Source organism: Apostichopus japonicus, chromosome 9 (assembly GCF_037975245.1).
Source record: "Apostichopus japonicus isolate 1M-3 chromosome 9, ASM3797524v1, whole genome shotgun sequence".
In the NCBI taxonomy this organism is placed as follows: domain Eukaryota; kingdom Metazoa; phylum Echinodermata; class Holothuroidea; order Aspidochirotida; family Stichopodidae; genus Apostichopus; species Apostichopus japonicus.
In genome coordinates this window covers 27503782-27531646 of record NC_092569.1, presented here as the reverse complement: position 1 = coordinate 27531646, position 27865 = coordinate 27503782, and the positions used below count along the sequence as shown (strand labels likewise).

At 38.6% G+C, this 27865-nt stretch overlaps 1 protein-coding gene and 1 long non-coding RNA gene across 6 annotated transcripts in view; both read left to right on the top strand.

The window, feature by feature from the left end:
- The window catches only part of LOC139974357 (fibrinogen-like protein A), a 148189-nt gene that overhangs the window by 33987 nt on the left and 86337 nt on the right, over positions 1 to 27865 (top strand). The window contains exons 3-9 of one of the 5 annotated variants that reach the window (XR_011795457.1): positions 849 to 935; positions 1829 to 1915; positions 3428 to 3489; positions 4245 to 4373; positions 9852 to 10116; positions 13100 to 15125; positions 15172 to 15834. Coding sequence is in view for 3 of the 5 variants with exons in the window: in XM_071981437.1 (XP_071837538.1) it covers positions 849 to 935; positions 1829 to 1915; positions 3428 to 3489; positions 4245 to 4373; positions 9852 to 10116; positions 13100 to 13371 (902 nt within the window). In the remaining 2 variants the exon portion in view is untranslated. Of the gene's footprint in view, positions 1 to 848; positions 936 to 1828; positions 1916 to 3427; positions 3490 to 4244; positions 4374 to 9851; positions 10117 to 13099; positions 15835 to 27865 lie in introns of those variants that run through there. The other 4 variants (XR_011795456.1, XM_071981437.1, XM_071981436.1 and 1 more) reach the window with 4 other exon arrangements.
- Positions 22065 to 23842, top strand: LOC139974041 (uncharacterized). Its single transcript, XR_011795372.1, has 2 exons — positions 22065 to 22123; positions 23635 to 23842. It is a non-coding gene; the product is annotated as an uncharacterized lncRNA (long non-coding RNA).

Below are 27865 nucleotides of genomic sequence, written 5' to 3'. Positions count from 1 at the left end.
CTTCATACTTCCTTTGCAGAAAGCAATGCTCAAGATAAAATTGTTGTAAAAGATATTTTCAGTTTTGAGTTTATTCCGGAGAGTCCTGTAAGGCAGGCTGCATCATCGATAATAGATATCAGTAACATTTCATCAACGTCCCGTGACTCAATTGACATTTCAAACAGCTCTCGATGGCTTCGTACCAAAACAAAGACTTGTACTTATGTTGAAACATCTAGTAGTGAAGACAGTGGCAATGAATACAATGAATCAGACGATAGATACGAATCTGAGAGTGATACCTCTTATGTGATACCTGTTCAGAACAAAATTCCATCTTCTAAGCCTGTAAATCCATCACCACAAGTCTCTTCTAACATTGTCTCATCAACTTCTAATTCAGGCAGTGAAGTCAATGAAGAAGGTAGTAAAGAGAAACAAAATGTCTTTGTGGGGACAACTAATAATGAAGATAGTAGGACGTGGGACAAAGTAGACTGCTGTGAGGAGAGCAAGTCAAAACTATCCCAACATATTCAAACACAACACAAAAATGAATCTGAGGTCATTGATTGGATACAGACAAAAGACAACAAACTTAGGATACAAAAGTTGAAGGAAATGCGGAATATTGGGAATCATAGGCACAACTGTAAAGTTTTAAGAGAGGGCAAGGGGGAACTTATTGTAACATACAGGCCATCCCCATCAGGTTATCCTGCAAAGCCAAGTGACTATAAACTGTTCAATGTCTGTACTGGTATGTATACATATATACCTACTCTTTCAAACCTTTCAAATAACAACTTTTAAAGCTCTCAATCAGTATTTTATTTCCTTTCACATTTATTTTGACCTACTGATAGCTACCAATCTGTACTCAAGCAAACCTGTGGAGACCACCCCAAAGCAAACTACTAGCAGTGAAACAACTGGCTCGACTGTCAGGGAAGGTACAGTAAATGTAGATGTTAGGTATGTAAGGGAAGAAGGAAGGATTCATGCTCACTAGTTCACCTGAGCCTCTTTCTTTGAGAACATTGCCGCATTGTCTTTTATTGATTTTTGTTATGCTTTTTGGATCTGAAATGTGTTGATAAAAAAAGCATGGCATCCTTGGTTGTCTTTATTAAGCACCATTTTTGCCATGGCAAACTCTAACTCCTTGTAAGTTACACTACTTATTATAAGAGGCCACAATTCATTGTACATGTGTTTAATCACGTTTTTGTATTGCATTTCAACATGAGCTGACATAACAATGGTCTCTGCATGTTAGACTACATAGTCCAGCCACTAAAATTAATGAGACTCAGATGATTACCACTGTGCAATAGAATTACAACCTTGACTGATAGAAATGTATACATGTATGTTTAAATAGTCTACAACATATCAACATTTATTCTGTACCTAGAGCCATCCTTTAAGCTAGCTGCTCACTGCTCCGACTGACCGACGTGACCCGACTGACGGACAATGACCCCACTGACCGACGTGACCCAACTGTCAACGTAACCCGACTGACCGACATGACCTTACTCTACTCCACTGTTATGACCTAATTGTCAATAGTGGTAAAGACCCATATAGTCTTTCAAATGACCCCTGCACATTTGAACTACATATATTAACGATGAGTGAAGACGTCCTCGTGAAGCTAGGTCACATGTGTCATGCAAATTTATTTCTCCATTTATAACTTTGCATAATTGGTTAAAACTGTTCAATGTCTGTACTGGTGTATATAATATATACCTGCTCTTTCAAACCTTTCCAATAACACCTTTTAAAGCTCTCAATCAGTATTTTATTTCCTTTCACATTTATTTTGACCAACTGATAGCTACCAATCTGTCCTCAAGCATACCTGTGGAGACCACCCCAAAGCAAACTACTAGCAGTGAAACAACTGGCTCGACTGTCAGGGAAGGTACAGTAAATGTAGATGTTAGGTATGCAAGGGAAGAAGGAAGGATTCATGCTTACTAGTTCACCTGAGCCTCTTTCTTTGAAACCGGCCATTGCCCCATTGTATTGATTTGTGTTACACTTTTTGGATCTGAAATGTGTTTACCTTGACAAACGACATATTTCCGACATTGCACATTAAGGATGTGCAGTAAAGAGAGCAAATTCATAGCATTGGAAAACCTGAGAAAGATTGTTTATTGCATTAAAACTTAAAAGCTGGCCCCACTTGCCCTGACTGAACCCCCTCCCCTGCCTGACTCTACTGTCGTAACCTAATTTTTAATAGTTGTGACGACCCATACTTTTACAACGCACCCCTGCACACTGGATGACTAGTGAGCACAGACAATGACTGTTTTATGTTAACAAACTGTGCTCCTTTAAATATGTCACATGACAAACTATTTCCCCTTGATTAGTTACAATAATTATTAAAACTGTGCAGCTTGATTCGTGAACTGACACAAATTAAATGCTCACTGTCAGCCAGAGAAACGTTAAGTCTGTGTACATGTTCAGTTATTGGGACTGAAACAGACATAACTTTAAAATGGGTAAAGTTACCATAATTTGATAGAGTAGAGATCTGTGAAAACTATATGGTTAGCCTGTATTGTTAGACCTATAATAATATAGATACAGAGCTATGCATTGGTTCACTGTAACCACCATACCACCCTGACTTCACGCAAAGACAGTAGATTGCCCTCTTGTTTAGTTGGTGTACGGTGACTCCCTGTGTTCCCTTAAGTCACGTACTGTGTTATACATGTAGTTGCAGTGATGGACACTGTAGTCGCTGTCCTCTTTAGTCAAATTGTAACCACTTTTTCAATCCCAATTATAATCTACAAAGCCTTAACGGAAACAGCAAAAATTTTGCCATGTGATCGAGTAAACATCAGTTTTGTATCTTCAGACACTTTCGTGGGTTATTGCACCCGTTCAGGGTAATTATACGGTAAACTTCAACACATGCCGTAAGTAAGGGAACTTTTTCCTTGTTTCGAGCAGTTAGATTCTCCCGACCTTTGCAAGTATAAAGTCTCTCGATTTCTGGGAACGGTCAAACCATTCATGAAAATTTGAAGCTGAAGAATAGAAATATCAGCGAGAGTTTAATCAAAGCTATCCTATCAGAGAACAGTTATGCCCTAACCATCCCTAGTTTACCGTATTATACCATAATACTTGGAACTGTTGGTAGAATTTGTTAATACGCTGGCACGGTAGACAAGCCATGAGACGTACATACATGTAGGCTTTTGGTATGCATGGACAAGCAATATTACTGTTGCCCCACTCTTGACATGGATGTATGTATTTATCGAAATTGATCTCTAAAAGGATCTGTCTGAAGTACTTCAAATTTGAGCACACTAAGATAGTACAGCATGATTGTATTATCGTACCTGATGTAAAGAGTCAGCAAAACGAGATATTTTTTTTTGTTTTCTTGTTTTAACGATAGCCAGCGAATCAGTGCAGACCACCCCAATGCAAACCACTACTGGTGATGATCCTTCTATCGTGGTGAGGATTACATACTTAATTACAAACAATTTTGAAGTAAGAGAATATTGTGTTTGAGGAGTAAGATTTAAGATTCAAATTTTGATGATGATATGAGCAATTATGATGTTGCCTGGCTGTACAATACTGTATGTTGGCTGTTAATTATCACTTCCAGTGTAGACGAGAGATCTCACAGAAACAGCAAAGAAATAAACTTGGAATACTGTAAATGAATAGGAAAAAAAATTGAAATTGGTATATTTTTTCCCCTTTGTCATCCAATAGTAAAGATACCCTTGAAACTATTCGGTTACGATGTCACTCTTTGTAGGAGAGAAGGTTAGATGTTGTGATTGGCATTTTAAAGTAAATTCCATGAATCTTGGAAACATCAACCCTATCAGTAGAGCCAATTAGAACATTCTGTTTGTAATAGCTTAGAATCTTCAGAGATTTGCAATGAATTCAACACAAAGTATCAAGGCATCAATGCTTCCAGCTAGATTGTATGAATTACCACCAAACAAAATGTCTGTCCATTGGAGTGCATATAGGATGAGGAACCTCCTTTCCATGTGACGTTAATGTTTCTTCCTCGTTCAGCATATTGTTCTGTAGGATTTTTTTTAGCTATTTGAATACTCCAATAAAAGTATGAAGAAAAAGCTGAATGATTGTGTACTGCTGTCAAAGGTCATATATTATCCATAATAAGATATGTCACTTCATGGATTGCTTGCTTGCTATTAAGTAACTGGTTATGTTATTATTAGATAAAAGACTGCTTGGATGTCTTCAATGCTGGTAATACAACCGATGGCATCTACACAATCAAACCAACTAACTGGACTGGGGATTCATTTGATGTCTTCTGTAACATGACTGACGGAGGAGGATGGATGGTAAGTCAAGTATGACATGCTATAGTATAGACGATATATTGTAAATGTATAATATGACTGACGAAAAAGGATGGACGGTAAGTCTAGTATGACATCCTATAGTATAGGAGGTATATTGTATATGTATAATATGACTGAAGGAGGAGGATGGACGGTAAGTCTAGTATGACATCCTATAGTATAGACAATGTATTGCATATGTATAATATGACTGACGGAGGAGGATGGACGGTAAGTCTATTATGACATCCTATAGTATAGATGATGTATTGTATATGTATAATATGACTGAAGGAGGAGGATGGACGGTAAGTCTAGTATGACATCCTATAGCATAGATGATATATTGTATATGTATAATATGACTGAAGGAGGAGGATGGACGGTAAGTCTAGTATGACATCCTATAGCATAGATGATATATTGTATATGTATAATATGACTGAAGGAGGAGGATGGACGGTAAGTCTAGTATGACATCCTATAGTATAGACGATGTATTGTATATGTATAATATGACTGACAGAGGAGGATGGACGGTAAGTCTAGTATGACATCCTATAGGATAGACGATATATTGTATATGTATAATATGACCGACGGAGGAGGATGGACGGTAAGTCTAGTATGACATCCTATAGGATAGACGATATATTGTATATGTATAATATGACCGACGGAGGAGGATGGACGGTAAGTCTAGTATGACATCCTATAGTATAGACGATATATTGTATATGTATAATATGACCGACGGAGGAGGATGGACGGTAAGTCTAGTATGACATCCTATAGTATAGACGATATATTGTATATGTATAATATGACCGACGGAGGAGGATGGACGGTAAGTCTAGTATGACATCCTATAGTATAGACGATATATTGTATATGTATAATATGACTGACAGAGGAGGATGGACGGTAAGTCTAGTATGACATCCTATAGTATAGACGATATGTATAATATGACTGATGGAGGAGGATGGACGGTAAGTCTAGTATGACATCCTATAGTAAAGACGATGTATTGTATATGTATAATATGACTGACGGCGGAGGATGGACGGTAAGTCTAGTATGACATCCTATAGTAAAGACGATGTATTATATATGTATAATATGACTGACGGAGGAGGATGGACGGTAAGTCTAGTATGACATCCTATAGTATAGACGATATATTGTATATGTATAATATGACCGACGGAGGAGGATGGACGGTAAGTCTAGTATGACATCCTATAGTATAGACGATATATTGTATATGTATAATATGACCGACGGAGGAGGATGGACGGTAAGTCTAGTATGACATCCTATAGTATAGACGATATATTGTATATGTATAATATGACTGACAGAGGAGGATGGACGGTAAGTCTAGTATGACATCCTATAGTATAGACGATATGTATAATATGACTGATGGAGGAGGATGGACGGTAAGTCTAGTATGACATCCTATAGTAAAGACGATGTATTGTATATGTATAATATGACTGACGGAGGAGCTTGGACGGTAAGTCTAGTATGACATCCTATAGTAAAGACGATGTATTATATATGTATAATATGACTGACGGCGGAGGATGGACGGTAAGTCTAGTATGACATCCTATAGTAAAGACGATGTATTATATATGTATAATATGACTGACGGAGGAGGATGGACGGTAAGTCTAATATGACATCCTATAGTTACTTACTTACTGCCCATTATGCCTCCTGGCACATAGGGCAGCAACAAAAGTCTTCCACTCCTTGCGATCCTGGGCTAATTTTTGGATGGTACCCCATGTGTGGTTCAGGTCTTTAATCTCCCCTTCCACAGTTCTTCGCCAAGTGTTTTTAGGACGTCCCCTCTTTCTTTTGTCTTCTGGTGTCCAGTTGAGGGCTGTTCGTGTGATGTCATCTATGTTCTTTCTCAATACATGTCCGATCCATTTCCACCTTCTTCTCATGATGATGTTCTCCATGCTGTCTTGATGGCATTGGGCATATAGTGCTTCGTTTGAAATGGTGTTTGGCCAGAAAATGAGACATATTCTTCTTAGACTCTTTGAGTGGAAGACTGACAGCTTATTGAGGTCGACTTTCGTCATTCTCCAGCATTCCGAGCCGTACAGAAGAGTGGAAAGGACACAGCTCTGGTACAATTTTAGCTTGGTCTTGGTGCTGTACTGCTGTGATCTCCATATATTATTGAGCATTCTGAATGCATTTCTGGCTTTATTAAGACGGTTCTTAATGTCTTTGCCTGCACCTCCATCGTGTCTGACAGTGCTGCCCAGGTAAGTGAACTCCTCAGTAATAGGTAAGTCTTCCCCGTTTGCTTGTATTGGTAAAGGGTCTGAGATGTTCAGGGTCATCACCTCTGTTTTCTTTTGGCTGATCTTCAAGCCAATTTGCTGGGCAAAAACACTGAGTCTGGATGTTTTTTCTTGCATATGCTGGTGGGTGTGTGAAAGTAGAGCAAGATCATCTGCAAAGTCGAGGTCCTCAAGTGTAGAAAAGAGGGTCCATCTTATGCCTCTTTTTTGGCCTTCAGTTGCCTGTCTCATCACCCAGTCTATGGCGATATTGAAGAGCAGTGCTGACATGACACATCCTTGCCTAACTCCAGTCTTCACTTGAAACTTATGGTTACTGTTTCCAACTCTGCATGTGAAATTGGTGTAAAAGCTCTTAATTACAAGAACTAGCTGCTCTGGTATCCCATAGTTGCGTAGTATTCTCCAAAGGCTGTCACGGTGGATGCTATCGAAAGCTTTTTCAAAATCAACAAAATTAATGTAAAGCTTCCTCTGCCATTCTGTGCATTGCTCTATGATATTACGTAGTGCAAATATCTGGTCAGTGCACCCTCTTCCTTTCCGAAAACCTGCCTGTTCCCTTCTGAGACTTTGGTCAACAGCATCTGTTATACGGGTGATCCCTGGTCCTCCAGGTTGGGGGTTGGGCTCCGGGTTGACAGCCCTGACCTGTAAACATGTACCATTGTCACGGAAACAGCAACATCCTATAGTAAAGACGATATATTGTAAATGTATAATATGACTGACGGAGGAGGATTGACGGTAAGTCTAGTATGACATCCTATAGTATAGACGATATATTGTATATGCATAATATGACTGACGGAGGAGCATGGACGGTAAGTCTAGTATGACATCCTATAGTAAAGACGATGTATTATATATGTATAATATGACCGACGGAGGAGCATGGACGGAAGTCTAGTATGATATCCTATAGTATAGACGATGTATTGTAAATGTATAATATGACTGACGGAGGAGCATGGACGGTAAGTCTGGTATGACATCCTATAGTATAGACGATGTATTGTATATGTATAATATGACTGACGGAGGAGGATGGACGGTAAGTCTGGTATGACATCCTATAGTAAAGACGATGTATTGTAAATGTATAATATGACCGACGGAGGAGCATGGACGGTAAGTCTAGTATGACATCCTATAGTAAAGACGATGTATTGTATATGTATAATATGACTGACGGAGGAGCATGGACGGTAAGTCTGGTATGACATCCTATAGTAAAGACGATGTATTGTATATGTATAATATGACTGACAGAGGAGCTTGGACGGTAAGTCTGGTATGACATCCTATAGTAAAGACGATGTATTATATATGTATAATATGACTGACGGAGGAGCATGGACGGTAAGTCTAGTATGACATCCTATAGTAAAGACGATGTATTGTATATGTATAATATGACTGACGGAGGAGCATGGACGGTAAGTCTAGTATGACATCCTATAGTATAGACGATGTATTGTATATGTATAATATGACTGACGGAGGAGGATGGACGGTAAGTCTAGTATGACATCCTATAGTATAGACCATGTATTGTATATGACTGACGGAGGAGGATGGACGGTAAGTCTAGTATGACATCCTATAGTAAAGACGATGTATTGTATATGTATAATATGACTGACGGAGGAGCATGGACGGTAAGTCTAGTATGACATCCTATAGTATAGACGATATATTGTATATGTATAATATGACTGACGGAGGAGGATGGACGGTAAGTCTAGTATGACATCCTATAGTATAGACCATGTATTGTATATGTATAATATGACTGACGGAGGAGGATGGACGGTAAGTCTAGTATGACATCCTATAGTAAAGACGATGTATTGTATATGTATAATATGACTGACGGCGGAGCATGGACGGTAAGTCTAGTATGACATCCTATAGTATAGACGATATATTGTATATGTATAATATGACTGAAGGAGGAGGATGGACGGTAAGTCTAGTATGACATCCTATAGTATAGACGATGTATTGTATATGTATAATATGACTGACGGAGGAGGATGGACGGTAAGTCTAGTATGACATCCTATAGTATAGACGATATATTGTATATGTATAATATGACTGAAGGAGGATGGACTATGATATCCTATATGTCGTAATATGGTTAAGTTTGCCTCAAAATTCTGTGCATATTGTCAAATTATAAGCACCCGAGGGTGTGCTCTGTACAATAGTAATACACTCATTCTCATTGACAGTTATAAAATCATTTAATATTAAGCATTCACACTGGTCAGCAGAATCACTTTGGACGATTGGTACGGAATTAGTTTGTGACGCAAGGGTCAGGGGTTCTGTTCCTACCGCTATAGGCCTACATTTGAAGTGGCAGTGAATTTGCTAGAAACAAATAAACATCCGTTGGAATAAGAAACAAGTTCTGACACAATAGACTTCCAGTAATTTCTAATGTAATTGTGCAACCATGGAGATTGTTGCAATACATGTCATGGATATTCTTCCCATCGGTCTTTACGTCATCTCTTTAATCTTACTTTTCTTTACTAACTTTGAACCTCCAGAAGTCCACTTGAGATCATTGCAGTGTTTGATTCCATTGTCTATGAATTGGTTTGCTCTCCTGATATAGATTTAGAGTTTATTACAAAAGCAATCTGTCTGTCGCAATACTAGGCCCATTCTCTCCGCAAATGAGGCCAGTTTTGGTTTGTTGAAGTAATCATTTCAAACCAGAGCTGAGCCCAAAATCATTGCAGGTGTTTCTGTTCCAAAGCGAATAGTATGGAAGTTTGAAAGTAAGATTCCATTATTTGTAATGGGACAGAGTTAAGACATAAGCAACAGTATCCAACATTGGTCTGATTATCTATTACACACACAGACAGCAGAACAGTTTTCATTCATGGTCTGTGAACAATCAACTATGGTAGTAGATGGTGAAATTCACTTTGCTCTAACATGCCACTTAACAGAAGGGTGAATTACAGTTCAGAATGGATTTAATTTGGAAGCTTATGTTACTGCTCATTCACAGGTCATCCTTCCTTAGGTTCGTTCTACAAAGAAGTTAAATGCACTTTCACATTGAAATGTTATTGAAAATAATTTGGAATTATTCTTTTCGTTCTTACATTATATACAGGTATTCCAACGTCGTGTTAATGGTTCCGTTGACTTCTATCGTAACTGGCAGAGCTATAAAGAAGGCTTTGGTGAGCTGGACCATGAGTTTTGGTTGGGAAATGATAAGCTGTATTACCTCACCAATCAAGGGGACTATCAACTTCGGATTGATCTGGTGAACAAACATGGAGCTGCATACTACGCAAAGTTTGACTTGTTCCGGATCAACGATGAAAGTGACAATTACAGACTGTCTGGACTGGGAACTTACAGTGGAAATGCAGGTTTGTCCAAACTATAGGTTTCTCTCTGTGTTTGTTGTATACAACTTCACTGTAGTATTAAATGTCATGTTCTGTTTTTTATTTCTTTGGATTTCGTTTATTTTTCCGGTTCCTTGCTGGAAGCAAAGGAACCTGTGCAGTCAAGTTTGTGTGAGTGTGTGTTTGTGTGTGTCTGTGACACTTTGCTGGAAGCAAATGAACCTATGCAGTCAAGTGTGTGTGTTTGTGTGCGTCTGTGACGCTTGCTGAAGTCCGCAGTGATGGAGTGATGGATATTTGTCATACTCAATGTGTAGATGTGTTATAATGAGAAGGTCTGCCCACATTTTGTTTCCACCTCAAATGCATTTTGGGACACATTCTTTGGGTCCGAATTTGAGGGGCCCATTACTTTTTGAACCAGTTGGGCCCACATTTGTGATCTGTAAAGACATCACATAAATCAAGCATAATTAGGCCTATTGATAGTAAAAATGCTAATACATAACATGCAGTTCATAAACCGAGCAAAATGACAGTCAGTGCAGCAATGAAAAGACATAGAAACCATGTTCGTACAGTGACATGCTAAGGTATCACACAAAGACAAGCACAACTTGCTAACAGTGATAAGCTGAGATATAACATGACTCAAATACAACAGTGATATTTGATGTAGACTGTCACAGAGATTTAGCATACATGTTCTGCTATATGATGATATGTAATGTAGACTGTCACAGATTAAGATGAATGTCCTGCTATGTAGTGATATGTGATGTAGACTGTCACAGAGATTAAGCATGAATCTCCTGCTGTGTAGTAATATGTGATGTAGACTGTCACAGAGATTAAGCATGAATCTCCTGCTGTGCAGTAATATGTGATGTAGACTGTCACAGAGATTAAGCATAAATATCCTGCTCTGTAGTGACACGTTATGTAGGCTGTCACAGAGATTGAGCATGCATGGCCTTCTGTACGGTGATATGTGATGTAGACTGCCACAGAGATTAAGCATAAATATCCTGCTGTGTAGTGACACGTTATGTAGACTGTCACAGAGATTGAGCATGCATGGCCTGCTGTACGGTGTTATATGATGTAGACTGCCACAGAGATTAAGCATAAATATCCTGCTCTGTAGTAACACGTTATGTAGACTGTCACAGAGATTGAGCATGCATGGCCTTCTGTACGGTGATATGTGACGCAGACTGTCACAGATTAAGATACATGTCCTGCTGTGTTGTGATATGTGATGTAGACTGTCACAGATATTAAGCATGAATGTCCTGCTGTGTAGTAATTTGTGATGTAGACTGTCAAAGATATTAAGCCTACATGTCCTGCTGTGTAGTATAATGTGATGTAGACTATCACATTGATTAAGCATCAATATCCTGCTGTGTAGTGACATGCGATGTAGACTGTCACAGAGATTGAGCATGAATCTCCTGCTGTGTAGTAATATGTGATGTAGACTGTCACAGAGATTAAGCATGAATCTCCTGCTGTGCAGTAATATGTGATGTAGACTGTCACAGAGATTAAGCATATATGTCCTGCTGTGTAGTGATATTTGTGATGTAGGCTGTCACAGAGATTCAGCATGGATGTCCTGCTGTGTAGTAATATTTGATGTATGCTGTCACAGAGATTAAACATAAGGTCAAAGGTAATTTGAGGTCAATAGCTCCTGGTTAACTTAGTAGTGTAAACTTTGCACTTACAGACTTAGAAGTGGAATGTAGATTTGTTTAAAATGAGTAACCCTTATTGATTGTAAAGAGGTAAAACGTCATTGAGGTCAACATTGATAAGTACTGAAGACTTTGTACCCAGGCTCACATGGTGTTAACTTGGATGCGTCTCACACATTGTATGTAAGTTGCCCTTGGTGAGTACAAAACCTACTAATACTGTCAAAGATCAAAGGTCATTAAGGTCAGCATGGGTCAAAATCTTGTAGCACCGCTCAGCTAAGTGGTAAAAATGTGGATGAATCAAATTATATGAATTTCTTATTTGGTATATTTTGGAATTGTTGATGCCAACTCGGTGGTGCCAATTTGAATGAATGTGGCATTGACTTGGTTGTTATTAAGTTCATCATGTAAACCTTTTTTAACAGGGAATAATTTAGTTGGCAGGGATTCACCAAACTTTTTTGGTTCGTGGTTCAAATGTTTTTTGTTGAAAAATGGAGATTCTTCAATTATATATTACCCCAACGTTTAGGGCTAGAGTATGTTTTTTGTATAGTCTCTGTACTGTAGGTGTCAGGTTTATGTTGACTACTATAAATATGTACTGTATAGTATTGAGATAAATTGTCATCCGTAGTTACAGAACATGCTGCAAGGTTGTAAGAATAATAGTTGTGAAACAGAGGGAGTTACGTTACAATATACAAATTAAACTTTGCTTTATTGGAACTCAATTGTGTTGTAACGGACGTACAATTTGCAGATGTAAATCCATCATAAAAAAATGTATGTCCATCACACAAGAACTTTGCGAAAATATCCCATGAAGGTGATCAAATTTAAATTTGATTTTACTGCTTATTCTAGTTTAAGGTCTTATTAACATGATACATGTAAGCTTTTAATTGTTTAACATTCCATATCCCAGCGATCTACAATAAGATTTATGATCTGAAAAAAAAAATCACTTTCTCAACGTACGTCCGTCCGTCACCGGGTGTTTTTTTTAACAATTTTGTGCGGCTTATAAGGAGGTAAAAAATGAAAACCCCACAGCATAATATTGGAAGGCAGATGACACACAATGTCCAAATTAAAAGTTATCTCATATAAATACTCATTGAGATATGAACCAATAAACTATCCGAAATGTACGTCCGAGTTTACGGAACTGCCCAGATTCAACATATATCCAATCATATTTACTAATTGTTTAATGTGTCTATATTGTGATTGGTCCCTTAATTGTGATGGATTGTAGTTTAAGGGAATATCTTTACTTGTTTAATTCACAGACATAGATGGAGGTGACCCTGGTGGTTATGCTTTGAGTTATCATCTTAACTATGCCTTCAGTACCTTTGACAGGGACAATGATATAGTAGCTGGCAGTACTAACTGTGCTGTTATATTCCATGGTGCCTGGTGGTACGAGAGCTGTGCAAATTCTAACCTCAGTGGTGACTACATGGCAGCAGATGATGCTCTATCAAGCATATACTGGTATGATCTACCTGGAGGTGACTATAACATCAAATACACAGAAATGAAGATAAGACCCGTCTAGATACGGTTATTTCCACGAAGTACTTGATAAGAGGATCAAAACTAACAAACACACTGGAATTCAGCAAATATATCATCCATATCAGCAAACAGAAATGTCACAGATAACCCAAATTCAACCCCCAGCTCCTCAAAACTACTCTAAACAGACACAGACACACCCAGGTGTGTTTTACATTCAGACTGAGTACCCAGGTGTTTCTTCCACTCTTCACGTACCATAACCTTGACAATACCCCTTAACAATGACATTTTTCTGAGGACCTGTTGATTCTTTTCATCTGAGAACTTGCAATTTCTTTGTTTTTAGAAAAGAAAACAAGTACAGACACACATATTCTTATGTATTATTATCAGTTATGAGACAATGATATTATATACTATTGTGTAAACAGGTATAAGTTCAGATATGTTTCTCATTAACAATAGTCATTACCCATATCATGGCATGGGATGGAATATTGGATGGGATAGTCTGTTGGAATTCAACATGAATTTCTCACAAAAAGTTACATCTTAAAAGGTTGTGTTGCTGAATCAAATGCAGAGAACTTTTTTCTTTCCTGTAAGTATAGTTTATCTAAGCGTTAATAGATTGCATAAAATGGTTTTACACAGAATTTATTATCTTGGCTCCCTGTATTCCATTTGAATTACTGTTTACATATTCATGTTCGATTTTTATTGAGAATTGATTAGTAAACAACTTTCCATCAGACGAAGGGGCGCTCCAGCATTTTGACAGAGGGCAATGTCGTATATTAGTCCTGAATCAAATTAACTCAATACCCAGATCAGCTTGGTTATAGACGCACTGGGTGATTCACTAGTTCAATGTGTTATGTAGATAAGCTGCTAATGAATACTGGGTTGGGTAAGGATGATTACCGAAGGTATGTTAATATGCATGATTACATGGGTTAGGAATGTATGATTATGTAAGATAGTAGCATTTGCAATTTCATGAGGATCACTTATAGAGACATCATCATCGTCGTCAAGTCAAGTCAAGTCAAGTTGTTAGGGTAATTGAAAAACTTTTACCATTGTTTAAAATAGTGTTTATGTTTAGAGCTGTTGAATATGCATACATGTATAATGTTTTCTCTTTGCTATGCGCATACTGTGATTGAGGATATTTCGATATTTGGTGAAGGACTCTTTGTTAACTTGATTTGGTGACTTTAAGTAAGTCTTGTACAGTATATTCTTACGTTTAATTGAGACAAGGAGTCCACTGGTAATCCAAGGTTGATTATTCTTTAGCCTTTGCCGTACTCTATACAGTGGGAAGCAGTCTGAATAAGACTGGCTAAAACTATTATTGAAGGTATTAAATGCACTGTTTGTGTCCTTTGCCAGAAAAACTTCACTCCAATCAGTGCTAGATATACAGGAGGCAAAATGTCGGATATTATGTTCAGAATAATTGCGAGAGTAAATTGGAGCATAACCAGGAATAGAACTTGACTTCAAAATAGAGTGTAATAAAATAGGAAAATGATCACTGATATCAGTTGTGAAAACACCAACATGATTCACCTTAGCACCAGCATTTGTATTATTTAAGTTGTAAGAATATTATCAATAAGAGAAGAACTGTTAGTAGTGACTTTGGTGGGCTTGTTAATAGTTGGGTGAAAGCCACAGGCAGTAAGGTTACTAAGGAAATAGTTTGCGGCTGGTTTACAAAGATCAATATTAAAGTCTCCAGCAGCAGAAATATCACTTAAAATATCAGTATGTATAAGATAGGTAAGTAGTTTATGATAACATGGATTAAAAATGTATGGTTATGAAGGTAAGTAGTTTATGATTACATGGATTAGCAATGTATGATTTTGTAAGATAGGTTAGTAGTTTATTATGACATGGAGTAGGAATGTATGATTATATAAGATAGGTAATTAATTTATGATTACATGGATTAGCAATGTATGATTTTGTAAGATAGGTAAGTAGTTTATTATGACATGGAGTAGGAATGTATGATTATGTAAGATAGATAAGTAGTTTATGATTACATTTTTATTATGATTGTGATTATGTAAGATAGGTAACCAGTTCATGATTACCTCAGTGTGTTGATGATTATTCAGAAGGGAGGTAAACAGTTTATGATTACATCAGTTGATGATTATGTGAAGTTGTTAAAATTATTACATCAGTTGGGTTATGTAAAGGATATAAGACTAGTGATAATATATTTGTTTGTTAGAATGAGAATTTGCCATATTGTTTCATGTTGGTTTAATGGTCACATTTGCAGCATTGTGTATCTATATTATACAGAGTCTATCATACTGCTGTCTCTACATAGCCCGGGCTTTAAAGCAGTTGATTGCACTGTGCAGCATGTTTCATTTAAGATATTATAATCATCATTGTGTATTTATGTATTTATCTATGTGTAACTTAGTGCAAGATTTATTGAATACATGTAGCATGATAATTATCAATACTACTTCTGTCCATGTTCTTTGGTCACTTGTTCCGTCCATTTTCAGGAAGCCATCATCAAGGCAGACTGACCCATGACCTACACCTTTGGTCAAAAATGGTCATCACGCCAGTGTTGTCAAAGCAATGCTCAAGTCACTAAACTTTCAGGTATATAGAAATAACACAGTCACTTGAGTCAATTAACTGGTGCCAGGAAAATCTCTGATAATTGCTTGTCCTTAGGAAAGAGGTTTCTCAATACCACTCTCTAGTATGCCCACTCGCCCAGAATCATAGTCAGAAATAAACAGGTGATGTGCAATCCCCCTCCACTCCTTGCCACAGTCCCACCAGTGGTACCGCCGGGCACGGATCTAGCCCTGGTGCAGCAATAGAAATTCCCCCTCTCCCCCCTCCCTGCCACAGTTCCACCAGTGGTGCTGCAGGGCGCGATCTAGCCCTGGTGCAGCAATAGAAATCCCCCTCCCCTTCCCCACTCCCTGCCACAGTCCCACCAGTGGTGCTGCAGGGCACGATCTAGCCTGAGACAGCAATAGAAATTCCCCTCCCTTCCCCCACTTCCTGCCACAGTCCCACCAGTGGTACCGCATGGCGCGATCTAGCCTGATGCAGCAATAGAAATTCCCCTCCCCTTCTCCCATTCCCTGCCACAGGCTCACCAGTGGAGCTGCAAGGCGTGATATAGTCCTGCTGCAGCAATAGAAATCCCCCTCCCCTTCCCCCACTCCCTGCCAGTGTCCCACCAGTGGTACCGCAGGGCACGATCTAGCCTGATGCAACAATAGAAATTCCCCCTCCCCTTCTCCCATTCCCTGCCACAGTCCCACCAGCGGTGCTGCAGGCTGCGATCTAGCCCTGGTGCAGCAATAGAAATGTTCCCCCAGAAGAGAGTCTTCATTCAACTAAGCCCAATCATGGTTTGGATTTGGCTGAGAATTTGTGTACATTTTCGGCAACGTAGACGCCTAGATATAGCATACTGAGGCTTTCTCTGTGGAGGACATGGTTTTGTATGAATTCTCAGTTCGATGGAGTATCATGAGAGAACTTTAAGAACTGAACATTTTTTTAAGAAAACTAATAAATATTCTTATTGTAAGCATTTATCTTCAGGCGGTTATCGGTCATACTCACCATAGGGCCCTGGCAAAACGAGTCCACACCAGCTGCACTGACCTAGTTACGACACTGCCCATACCACCCCCACCCCCCCCCCCCTCCTCGCATCCTCTCCCATGACAAAGTTTCGAGATTAATCCCAAGTTCTGAATACAACTTTTTCGTAAATCATAAAAGGCCCATTGATTATAAATTCCCAATTATCAGTTTTACAGTCAATTACGAGATCATTATGATGAAGAGACATAATGTTCAAAGAACGTGAACATCAGAAAATAACTTTAAGGATGAATGTAGACACAACATAATTAATTGTGGCATTTAGACCGCTAAACAACTCTGTTATTAAAACCATCCCTGAATAGCCGAACGGTTAGTCACCCCATTCCACTCCCCCTCTCTGGTCATTTGGTCCATAATTTGATTACTTAGACTTTTAAATTAAGTAATCAAATTAATTAATTTGATTAAATTATGATTAATTTGATTAATCAACTTATTAAGTTGATTAAACAGATTATTAATTTGATTAAACAGATTTTTAACTTAAAGATTAAAGAGGGAGACAGACTGTTTGCCAACAACTACTGTGTGCATGCTACAAACACTGGTTTTGCGAGCAGTCCAAATATCAAAAAGGTTAAGCAATTTGATAAACATCGGACAAATCTTGGAGTGAAAACAGAAATTTTTTTCCAATGACAAGGTAAAGATTTCTTTCCCAATCTATACTTTAACTGCTAGCCTATTCTAGTTATATCGTCAATGAAAGAGTGATCGTTATTCGTATTTTTTTATTAATTTTTAGCAATAAATGCTGTTAGCAATTAAGGATTGGATGATTTTGAATCTCTCGTTTATTGATTGGCGCGCAGCGTACTAGAAAATTTCTGGTTTTAAACACCCCCCCCCCCCCAGATCACGCCGGAAATGGCACATCTCGGGCTTGAGAACCAAGTATTTCCCAATTTGTTTTCCCATCCATAACCCTTTTGACGATTGTCACCAGTCACACATCATGTTTGACCTCATAGTACAGTATCTCCTGTGGATCATTGCTTTTGTAGGTGATTCTACGTCGCGTTCCACAATATCCGTCAGCCCTCCTTTCAAGGTTTTAAGCCCATTATTAGTTCAGAATTGAAAATTCACATTTCTCGTGAAATAAATTCACTTCAAAACATACCCATAATGTTGCACAAAATTTCATATATGGACAACCCAATACAGAAAAACCTCCTTCAACCCCTGACAGACCGGTCAAGATTGCACGAGTAGAGGAAAGTATTTTACGAATGTTGGTCAGGGAAATTTCGAAATTCAGACACAGTTAATTTATTGGTGCATGGGCGCAGATCCGTCTTGGATAATAGTGGGGACGCGCGTCTGTTCTCGGATACTATCTAAGCGGAGCGCGACCAAAAAATATCAGGGGACAAATAACCCAAGTAGACTTTTGTATACGATGGGTCTGGGGTCCTCTCCCAGGAAAAAAGATATAGACTGCCGCCAATGCGATTTCCGTCCTCTGTTTAACAATTGTGGATAAATATTATAAAATGAGAACTGGACGTGAAGCTAGCTCAAATTGGCAACACACATTGTGAGTTGTTAACGATTGTTTTGTTCAAACTCAGTCCGTTTTGCTGACCACGAGTTACCAGTCTCGTATATAGATTATATTTCACATGATTGAATGTGTTAATACTTCAGCAGAGAAGACACACCTAACAGTGTCAATAGTAATAATTCTCGTCTTTTATAGCATGTCATAGTTGCACAACGCTGGATCAAACTGCGCCAAAGTTCAATACAGGTGAATTTGAAGTGCAACTTTTGGTCAAGACAAATTTGTGGGGACACGGTCCCCCAACCCCCCCCCCCCCGGACTGAAAAAAAAGTTGGTGGGGGCGCCTACCGCTGTCCCCGTCAGGATCTGTTTCCTTGTATTGGTGTACAAATATTAAAACCTCTTATAACGGCTACTTTAAATCTTCGTTGAAGGAAATGAAAAAAATACCAGATATTCCGAAACCGAACACTACACACATAGATAGTTTGAAGTTTGTTCATCCTGGAACGCCATTTTCATGCTCACTGATGTGATATCTGCTGTTAATATATATGATATCTGCTGTTTGCTTTGCAAATTCGAATAATTGAAATGAGACTGAAATAAATAACAGGGGAGAACATTTATTACTCTTATACCGAAACCCTACACCCATCGAAATGTGTGGGGTACGTGTCCCTCGTCCCCCCCCCCCTGGATTGACGCCCATGCCTTCAGTGTGCTACATGCAGTTGTGATTTTGTCTTTACCCTGATCTATATCTTTAATGATAAAACGGTTATATTGTCCACGGATGAGTGATCGGATATCATATTTTTAATAAGTTTTAACAATCCCTCATGTATCATTTTGATTCTCTATAAACCATCGTTTTATTGATTGCTAAAAAGATTCATTAGTAAACACACTGCCTCTTTTCAACCTTCTCTTATCAGTTTTCAGTTACGTGTGCTCTGTCTTCCAGAGGCACTGATATCGATCGTCTTAAATCCGAAAATAGACTAATTTTCCGACTTGGCACCTTATCCCCTTATGGTTTAAACTCTAAATTCGATTTGTTGTAGTCCTTTTACCCTGCTACTTTTCGCTTCTTTCATGTGTGTGCATTGGACCATTTTATCTTTCTTCGTTCGCTGTTTACAGTTTTAGTAGTCTTTTTGCTCACTTTGTTAAAGGGTTTATACCCGAAACGTCGTGTTAGTTTTCTTTATCATTAGCATTAGCAAACTTTACTATTTTTCTACTAGAATTCTCAGTGCTACGCAGAACATTGCCTATATATATATATATATATATATATATATATATATATATATATATATATATATATATAGGCCTATATATATATATATATATATATATATATATATATATATATATATATATATATATATAGCTTAACTATGGCCAACACGGTTGATTGCATCTAAATTATGTATTGTTTGCCCAACCGTTTTTATTACTCCATTGTCTCATATCGTGGAGGCAGTCTTTTATTGTGTTATAGTACCATGGTAGTCCTATTATATGCTTAGAAGTATAACAACTTATATAATATGGCATTATGAATTCAGTGGTTTCACACTATACACCCAGGGAGTTTAAATGGCAACTCCATGTTCCACCGATTTAGTTAAGATAAACGACGTCAAAACTTGGATCCCCAAGTGTACATTGGAATACATTTCAGAGACCTATAATTTCTCTTATTGTCGTTATTATTGTGTGTTTGAGTTTAATGTCGATACGGAAGTACATAAGGTATCACTTTTAAATTACAGAAAGGGGTAAAAGGCATCCCCCCCCCCCCGCCACGAATGGGCACTTATAATTTATTGAAGAAGGCATGTTTGAGGTACTTTTTAAGGAAAAGTCACCAAGGAAAGAACCTGGGCAAGAAAAACCCAAAACCGAACCGACTAATTCGCTCTTAACCCCAGCCCCTTGCCTAGAGACTGTGGCTGTGTGCCCATCGTCAGGTGTGTATCACGATTCCCCCTAGAAGGGTAACATAAATGCTACGCATGTAATTAGCCAAGAGGTTGAGGTTATTCACAAAACAACTGGGCACTTGCCTTTTGTGCCCCTGATTGTTTCAAAGTAAATAATTATTAAGAATTCATCTATGAAAGAATATCTGAAAATGTTGAATCAAACGAAGAAAACCAGAATGGCGATCGGTGATTATATAGAGGTATATTATATTTATATATTATAATTATATATATTATATTTATATATTATAATTATAATATCACTACACTGTAATTATGTTTTTCAAGTTCTCAAACCTGATAAACAAATGAACTAACGCCATGCAGTCTGTAAGACCTGGTAAAAAACAACTCGTGTGAAATTACGTAATAATATTCGACCAATGGATTAAGCTATACAGTTGATGGAGAAACTGGAATTTTTAAATCTAAGAAAAGGCTCCACCACCTTGATACTATTTCATAACACTATGGAGAGACATTGGTCACTTTTAAGAGTGGACTGTTGAATAAACGTTTTGAAAGTTTTTTTTTGCTTTTTTTCACCCACACTCATTTGGCTTAATGTCCTCTCCTTGAAAGTTAAACAATTTTACCAATTCAATTGTAAGGAAACGAAAGTCCTTGGTGGCAAAATAAAACCACAGGCAGGCGCGTAGCCAAGAGGGGCGAAGGGGCAGCCGACCCCCCCCCCCCCTTGAGCATATTTTATTAATTTTCTTTTAATGTTTTTATGATATCGCTAGTATTTTCAAAAGAGAAAATGCTAAGATGCAACTTACAAGGCCATTTCCAGCAATCTGGGAGGCATTTTCAGCCAAAATTTTCTTGTACGCTTCGCGCCAAACATGGTGGCGCTATGCTTAGATAGTTTGCAGAGCCGTATATAGAGCACTATCAGAGTGATCTGGTTTGAATTGAACTTCTGCGAAGGTCACCTGCTCCGATACTGTAAGTTTGTAGACCTACGGTAGGTTGAATGTTGAGCTTTGAGTTGTGTCTAGTATGTACACGATTCAATTGAATTCAAGTCAATTTATTTCTTATATGTACATAACTCACTGACAAAAGAAGTTAGAGCAAAGAATTACATAATATTACATACCATGGAAACTAGAAAAGAGAACACTGTTCGTCAAAGCTAGTGACCGTAAAACAAAGAAAAACCCTGCAGATTGATAGTATGTATCGTATGTTGTTGTGTGGTGCTGTGTAGTTCTCTTATAGCTTTAGTATAGTATACAGTAGATTTGTGACGTAATGACAGACTGTTGGTGTTCGTTGTGTAATAACTGTGACATTATATCTATGCAAGGCAGTGGTTGGCTTGTTGCAGATCACTGTACATTAGGATGTATTAATTTACATATCAAGAATTCTTCAAATACCTACTAGAATTGGTACCAAGTGACTATAACATTTGTAGACATATTGATTGCCATATAAGCCAATTATTACGACAATTGTTATGTTTGCAAACACAACCAGCTTGTACTAAATTTAAATTGAAATATTAAGATTGTCATATTTTTTTTTCTAATTTGACAGATTTTCCCAAAAACTTCCCTGCCCGTTCAGCATTTAAAGTAGCTGGCCTTGTATTGGTAAGTGTTCTATGGGTAGCAGTATTTGGAATTTCTCAGGGAAAATTAAGTATTTTACATAGTAATTTGATGTTTAGTTCATTGAACAGTCCAGCTTGCAGCTCTCTCCATATCTGGAAATGCTTTTTTAATGGTTGAAACTTCTCAAGGCACCTTTAGCAGCTTCTTATTGAAGATACTGTTGAGCTTTAAATTATTGCAAGGTTTCTTCTTTTTTTAGTAGCATGAAAGCTTTGAACGAAGATGTACAGTATGAGTAGGGACATAAAATTTGCTAAGAAAAGATTACAGGAATTATGAAGTTGAAGGTTTACAGTTTTGTTTGAGACCAAAGGCCTCCTCACACAACTCATTGGTTACTTGTCTCACCCACACACCAAAGTGTGCACAATTCAAGCAATCCTTCCTGGGGCACTACAGGGCATAACATCTACGTGTCCTCTAGGGGAATTCCCATAGGGTGCAGCCACAAACAGGTGCACGCAACTATATTTACAAATGTCCTCACAAGTCCCCATTTATACACTTGGGTGAAGAGAGGCGATGGAGACAAAGTTCCCTGCCCAAGCACACAATGTATTAATGATTACGTGTCATATTGAGCACATTTGATAGATATGCTAATATTCTACATTTAAATATTCATCAAGATTGATATTCTAACAGCCATATTCCTATTCCATTTTCTCTATATCAACCACCTTAATCATCCTCCCATGGGTTTCATGCTGAGATGCTTATTAAGAACATTAAAGCTTGAAATGCTTTGGTGTTGAACTGGCCATTTTTCTTAAATCGCTCGGTTCCATTTCAAACAGTCTAGCTGAAGGTGTGTCTGGATGTGATGCAGTCTGTGGTTAATCTAAGAAGGGACTGCCTCTGTAAACACATGCCAGCCTTTTGCAAGAAGAATTTGAATTGATTAAATGGATGCTTACTTTGTGAAATGTTAAACGATTGAACCTTTTTGGCTTCAAAATTGTGGTTTTGGGACTAAATGATGACAGAGACAAAAAAAAAAGGTGTGCAAAGTACTTTGAACTTTGAAACTTTGAACCGTTTTACAGAGTTTATAAAAGTGTCTCCCACCATTGACGTACTAAGCATAAGAATGCAGCTTTGTCAAGAGAGTAATTGGGGGGCAAGAGTGTTACTGTTTTTTTTTTCATGGGTTCGAATATTCTAATGATGATAGTGAAGAGGAAGATATAACACATGATTTGACAATTGATTTTGATATAGATTAATTGTACAGAAATAGAGACTACAGCACTGTGGGCTCATGGATCTAACTTTGAAGGCAGAACAAAATGGTACTTTGTATTCTTAAAGAAAGGGACAAGATGAGATCATCTGGATATCTTCTTTGAAAGCTTTAAGTACCAATGTCAAATACTGTATGAGAGTAAACATCCCTTCAATGAATTAAAACAAATATATTTTTCAATCTTTTTGATATCCAGAATAAATCTGAAATTTAATTTTGATCTTGTTTTGAATGATCATTTCAGAATGCAAGAATCGAGATAGAATGCATAGCGTCATTTGGCCATGCCGTTCGACCGATGAGCAAGCTGTGATTGGACGGTTGTCTATCTTGAAACTGATGACAATTGCCATGACAACTTCATCACCTCATTATAATAGTATACTTGCGAAATTTGCTGCTGTAATAATGAAGAAATCATACAGATTCAATATATGTAAATACGAAATGGATTTTTGACTTTATAGGCAACAGTTTATAATGAAAGAGAATAGTGGCGTCCATTCTATTTTAATTTGATGCTTGGAAAGAAGACGGCGCATCCAACCGAGATGCAGCGATCGATATGAAAATGAAATAATGGCACGTTGCTTCATGATGTTTGATTACAATGCAGACAAAACAGCATAAAGTACTTTGTGAGGTCAAATGCTAGGGATTTTTGAGAAGTGTTTTATTCAAATGAAGATTACAAGTTACGCTGCTATAGGGCATGCTGTATGAATCAAAAACGATGATGTGGAAAGTTCAGATTTTAAAATTACCACTTTGCTATTTACATGTGGACTATACTGTTAAGAAAGTGTCTTGGAGGTAAAATCAGAGTTGTTAGCAAGTGTCACATGGATGGGTCAAGACACTAGTGGGTCCAGAGTACTCACTGACAGAAGGGGTGGGCAAATGATTTGTTTCCAGACTGTGCCCTGGGTGTTATATTTTTGCAAAATGTATAGCAAAGTTAAAATAATTGTAATAATGTCCAAATTATTATTATCGTATTTTCCTGATCTTCCTCACCAAATTCGTGGGGTATGTGCTGTATCTACCTCGCCAAATTGGTAAGTATATAGCACAAAACCTGCATATGTCAATTTTAATTCAACATATGTCGATCTCTTCCACATATGTATGTATTGTATGTATTTTAGATCCTCCTGCAAGCAGGAACTCGGGAAGAAGCCTCATTGGCTTATCAAAGCCGCAAGCTGACCGAAATCAGTCTCTAAGATTCATATTTAACGTCCATGATTATGAATTGTCAATTGTCAACAACTCTGTAACTGGACGACATACATTAAACTTGGAGTGACTCGAACTGGGGTCCATATGGTTGGAAGGCAACGGCGTTAACCACTGAGCTAACACTCCTTAGTGTTGATTCCTTGCTGATATGTTGATTCCTTCCAATCGCAGCACTAGAAAACAACATGTGACACTTGCCGTCCAATGAGAGCATGAGAAACCGACAAATGTAAAGTTAATATGACAAAGGCCTATGTAGATTTCTTTCACATTTGACAGGTCTTTTCCCATCGAAGCACTAGAAAATATCATGTGGCAATTGTGGTCCAATAAGAGCATGAAACACTGACATGTGTCAATTTACTTAGACTTATGTCAATTTAATTTGACGTATGTCGAGTTCGTCCAATCAGAGCACCAACATCTGTCAGTGTAATTCAACATATGTCGATTTCTATGGCAAGTTTAGAGAAGGTCAGGAGTGTGACGAGTGTTACCTCGAACGCCTAGCGTTATTCTTCCAGGCTAATAACATACGCGATGACAGAGCGGTAAGTACGTTCCTCACTGTGGTAGGTCCGGTAGCCTATGCGTTGTTAAAATCGCTATCGTCACCGACGGGCTACAATCCAGGCTTCGTCGTACTACGAGGATCGACCTCGTCAGGCTACAATCCAGTCTCCGCTGTACTATGAGGATCGACCCGATCGGGCTAAAATCAAGTCTTCGTCGTACTATGAGGATCGACCCCATCGGGCTACAATCCAGGTTTAGCCGTACTTTGAGGATCGACCGCAAATTTGGCATATATTCCCAATGACGATGGTTTTATTGTGTTTTAACTAGTGTCATACGTTGCTACTCTATCGAAGTGGATGATATAGTAGAGAAAATCAAGGGATACTCGTCAGTTCCATATACAATAATAAGGTTGATAATCAAACATCATTGACCCGTTTGTGACGCCCAGCTTGATATCCCAAGAAGATAAGCAGGCGCGTATCCAGGATTTTCAAACCCGGGGGGCGCGAATTACTATCTAAGCGGAGCGCCACCATCGGTTGGCGCGCAGCGTACAAGAAAATTTCTTATTTTGATACCCCCCAGATCACCGGAAACGGCACTTCTCGGGCTTGAAATGACCAACCAGATGTACACTTTTTGCCTGAGAACCAAGTATTCCTAAAAGTTTTTTTTCCATCCATAACCTTTTTCAAGATTGTCAACCCGGCACACATCATGTTCGATCTGATCGCATATCCTGTGGGTCTTTGCTTTTGTAGGTGATTCTACGTCGCGGCCCTCAATACCCGTCAGCCCCACTTTTCAAGGTTTTAAGCCCCATACTTGTTCAGAATTTGAAAATTCACATTTCTCGTGAATAAACTCATTTCAAAACATACAATGTTGTACAAAATTTCATCTATGGACAACCAATATAGAAAAACTTCCTTCAACCCCTAACAGACCGGTCAAAATTGCACGAGTAGAGGGAAGTGTGATGCAGAATGTTGGTCAGAAATTTTGGAAAATTCAGACACAGTTAATTTATTGGTGTAGAAATATTAAAACCTCTTATAACGGCTATTATAAAACTTGGTTGAAGGAAATGAAAAAATAGCAGATATATCCGAAACCGAACACTACACACATAGGCGTAGAAGGCGCAGTGGCAGTGGCGGAGCTAGGGGTATTGGTCAGGAGGGGCGAGAATGGTCTGAAGGGGCGCTTTCGACACTATCTAAGCGGAGCGCCACCACTGGTTGGCGCGTAGCGTACAGAAAATTTGTGAGTAAAGATACTCCCTAGATCGCCGGAAATGACCCTTTCCGGGCCTGCCTAATTTGCAGATAAACGAAGAATGAGGTATCATTGCCAAATTACACCAACAAAATGTGACAAATGTCAATAAGTAGATGAGAGCGCAATAAAAAAGTCAATAATCTAGAATAAGTAAAAAGTGGTAAAGAGCTGAAAAAGGCGCCAGCAGTCCATTTGAGTCCGTCGGGGGGGGGGGGGGGCATCCGCCCCCTGACCGTATGGACGCTCCGCCACTGCGCGGCGGGGGTGCAGCCCCTAATTCGCCATTACTAATGTAAAAGAGAATTTTGACATAATTGGACCTCCATGCTTTTTATACATCTACATGAGACATGTCGTTGTTAATGCAGGCGTCACACTGTCGCGAAATTGACACCAGATGGCCATACGCATATGGAATTTTGAATTTCGCACGAAGATAGCCCCGAACTTGGTTAACAGCCAATCAACAGCCGAAGCAAGTACGATGCCTACAGAAGGTCACACGATGGCACACGAACCACACACGAAGGCAACACGAAGATGTGCATTTCTATTTAAGTAGTTTACCTGCAGGACACACGAAGGCCACACGATGGCTACACGACGACGTATTGATAAGTACATTGTCGAATGCTAGAAAGGCAATTAGCAAGAAATGACAAAGTGAAATATAATAATGCTTTCTTTTTATAAGAGGAGGTGCTGGGCATGTAAGAGTTGCTCATCATGTTCTCTGAGGTACATCAAAACAAGCAATGCTGCTGCTTTCTTTTTCCTGGTTGTCTCATCACCAAAGTCTCATCACCAAAAGTATGCCATTCTGCAGGAACTGAATTGTGGTTAGTTGGGATTGTGATTTTAGCTTTGGGAGTTACACACGCCTCTACTCTGTAGAGTTGCTTAGGACTGACTGAGGAAGATTCTTTGAGCCTGGCCTTTATATGTCCACGTTACCATGACACCTGGGAAACGCTTGTGGTTCACAAATTCGGCTGTCTTCGCCGACACCGTGGTCCCATCTCGATGTCATCGTACTATAATACGATGGTTACTCGACGGCATTGTGAGGGCTTCACGTATTCGTGTTACCTTCATAAGACAATCGGGCAGCTTCTTGTTTCCTTCGTATTGTCTTCGTGAGGCGAAAATGCCCGATGGCACCGATGATCACACGAAGTAAAAAAGAAAATGACACGATTTGATAAGATGCCCTCACGATGGCATTACGAAGGGCAAAATGGACACACGAATTCAACACGAAAATGAACCTTCGCAAGGTCTTCGGGCAATTTTTTGGCATGCCAAAGATTTTGCCACCACTCACGAAGTTGCTGCCGGAGCCTGAAAAACTCCACCGGAGGTCATACGATGGCTTAAGATGCCCTTACGAATGGCCCGATGTTTTTAAGATCAGAGCCGAATTTGAACAT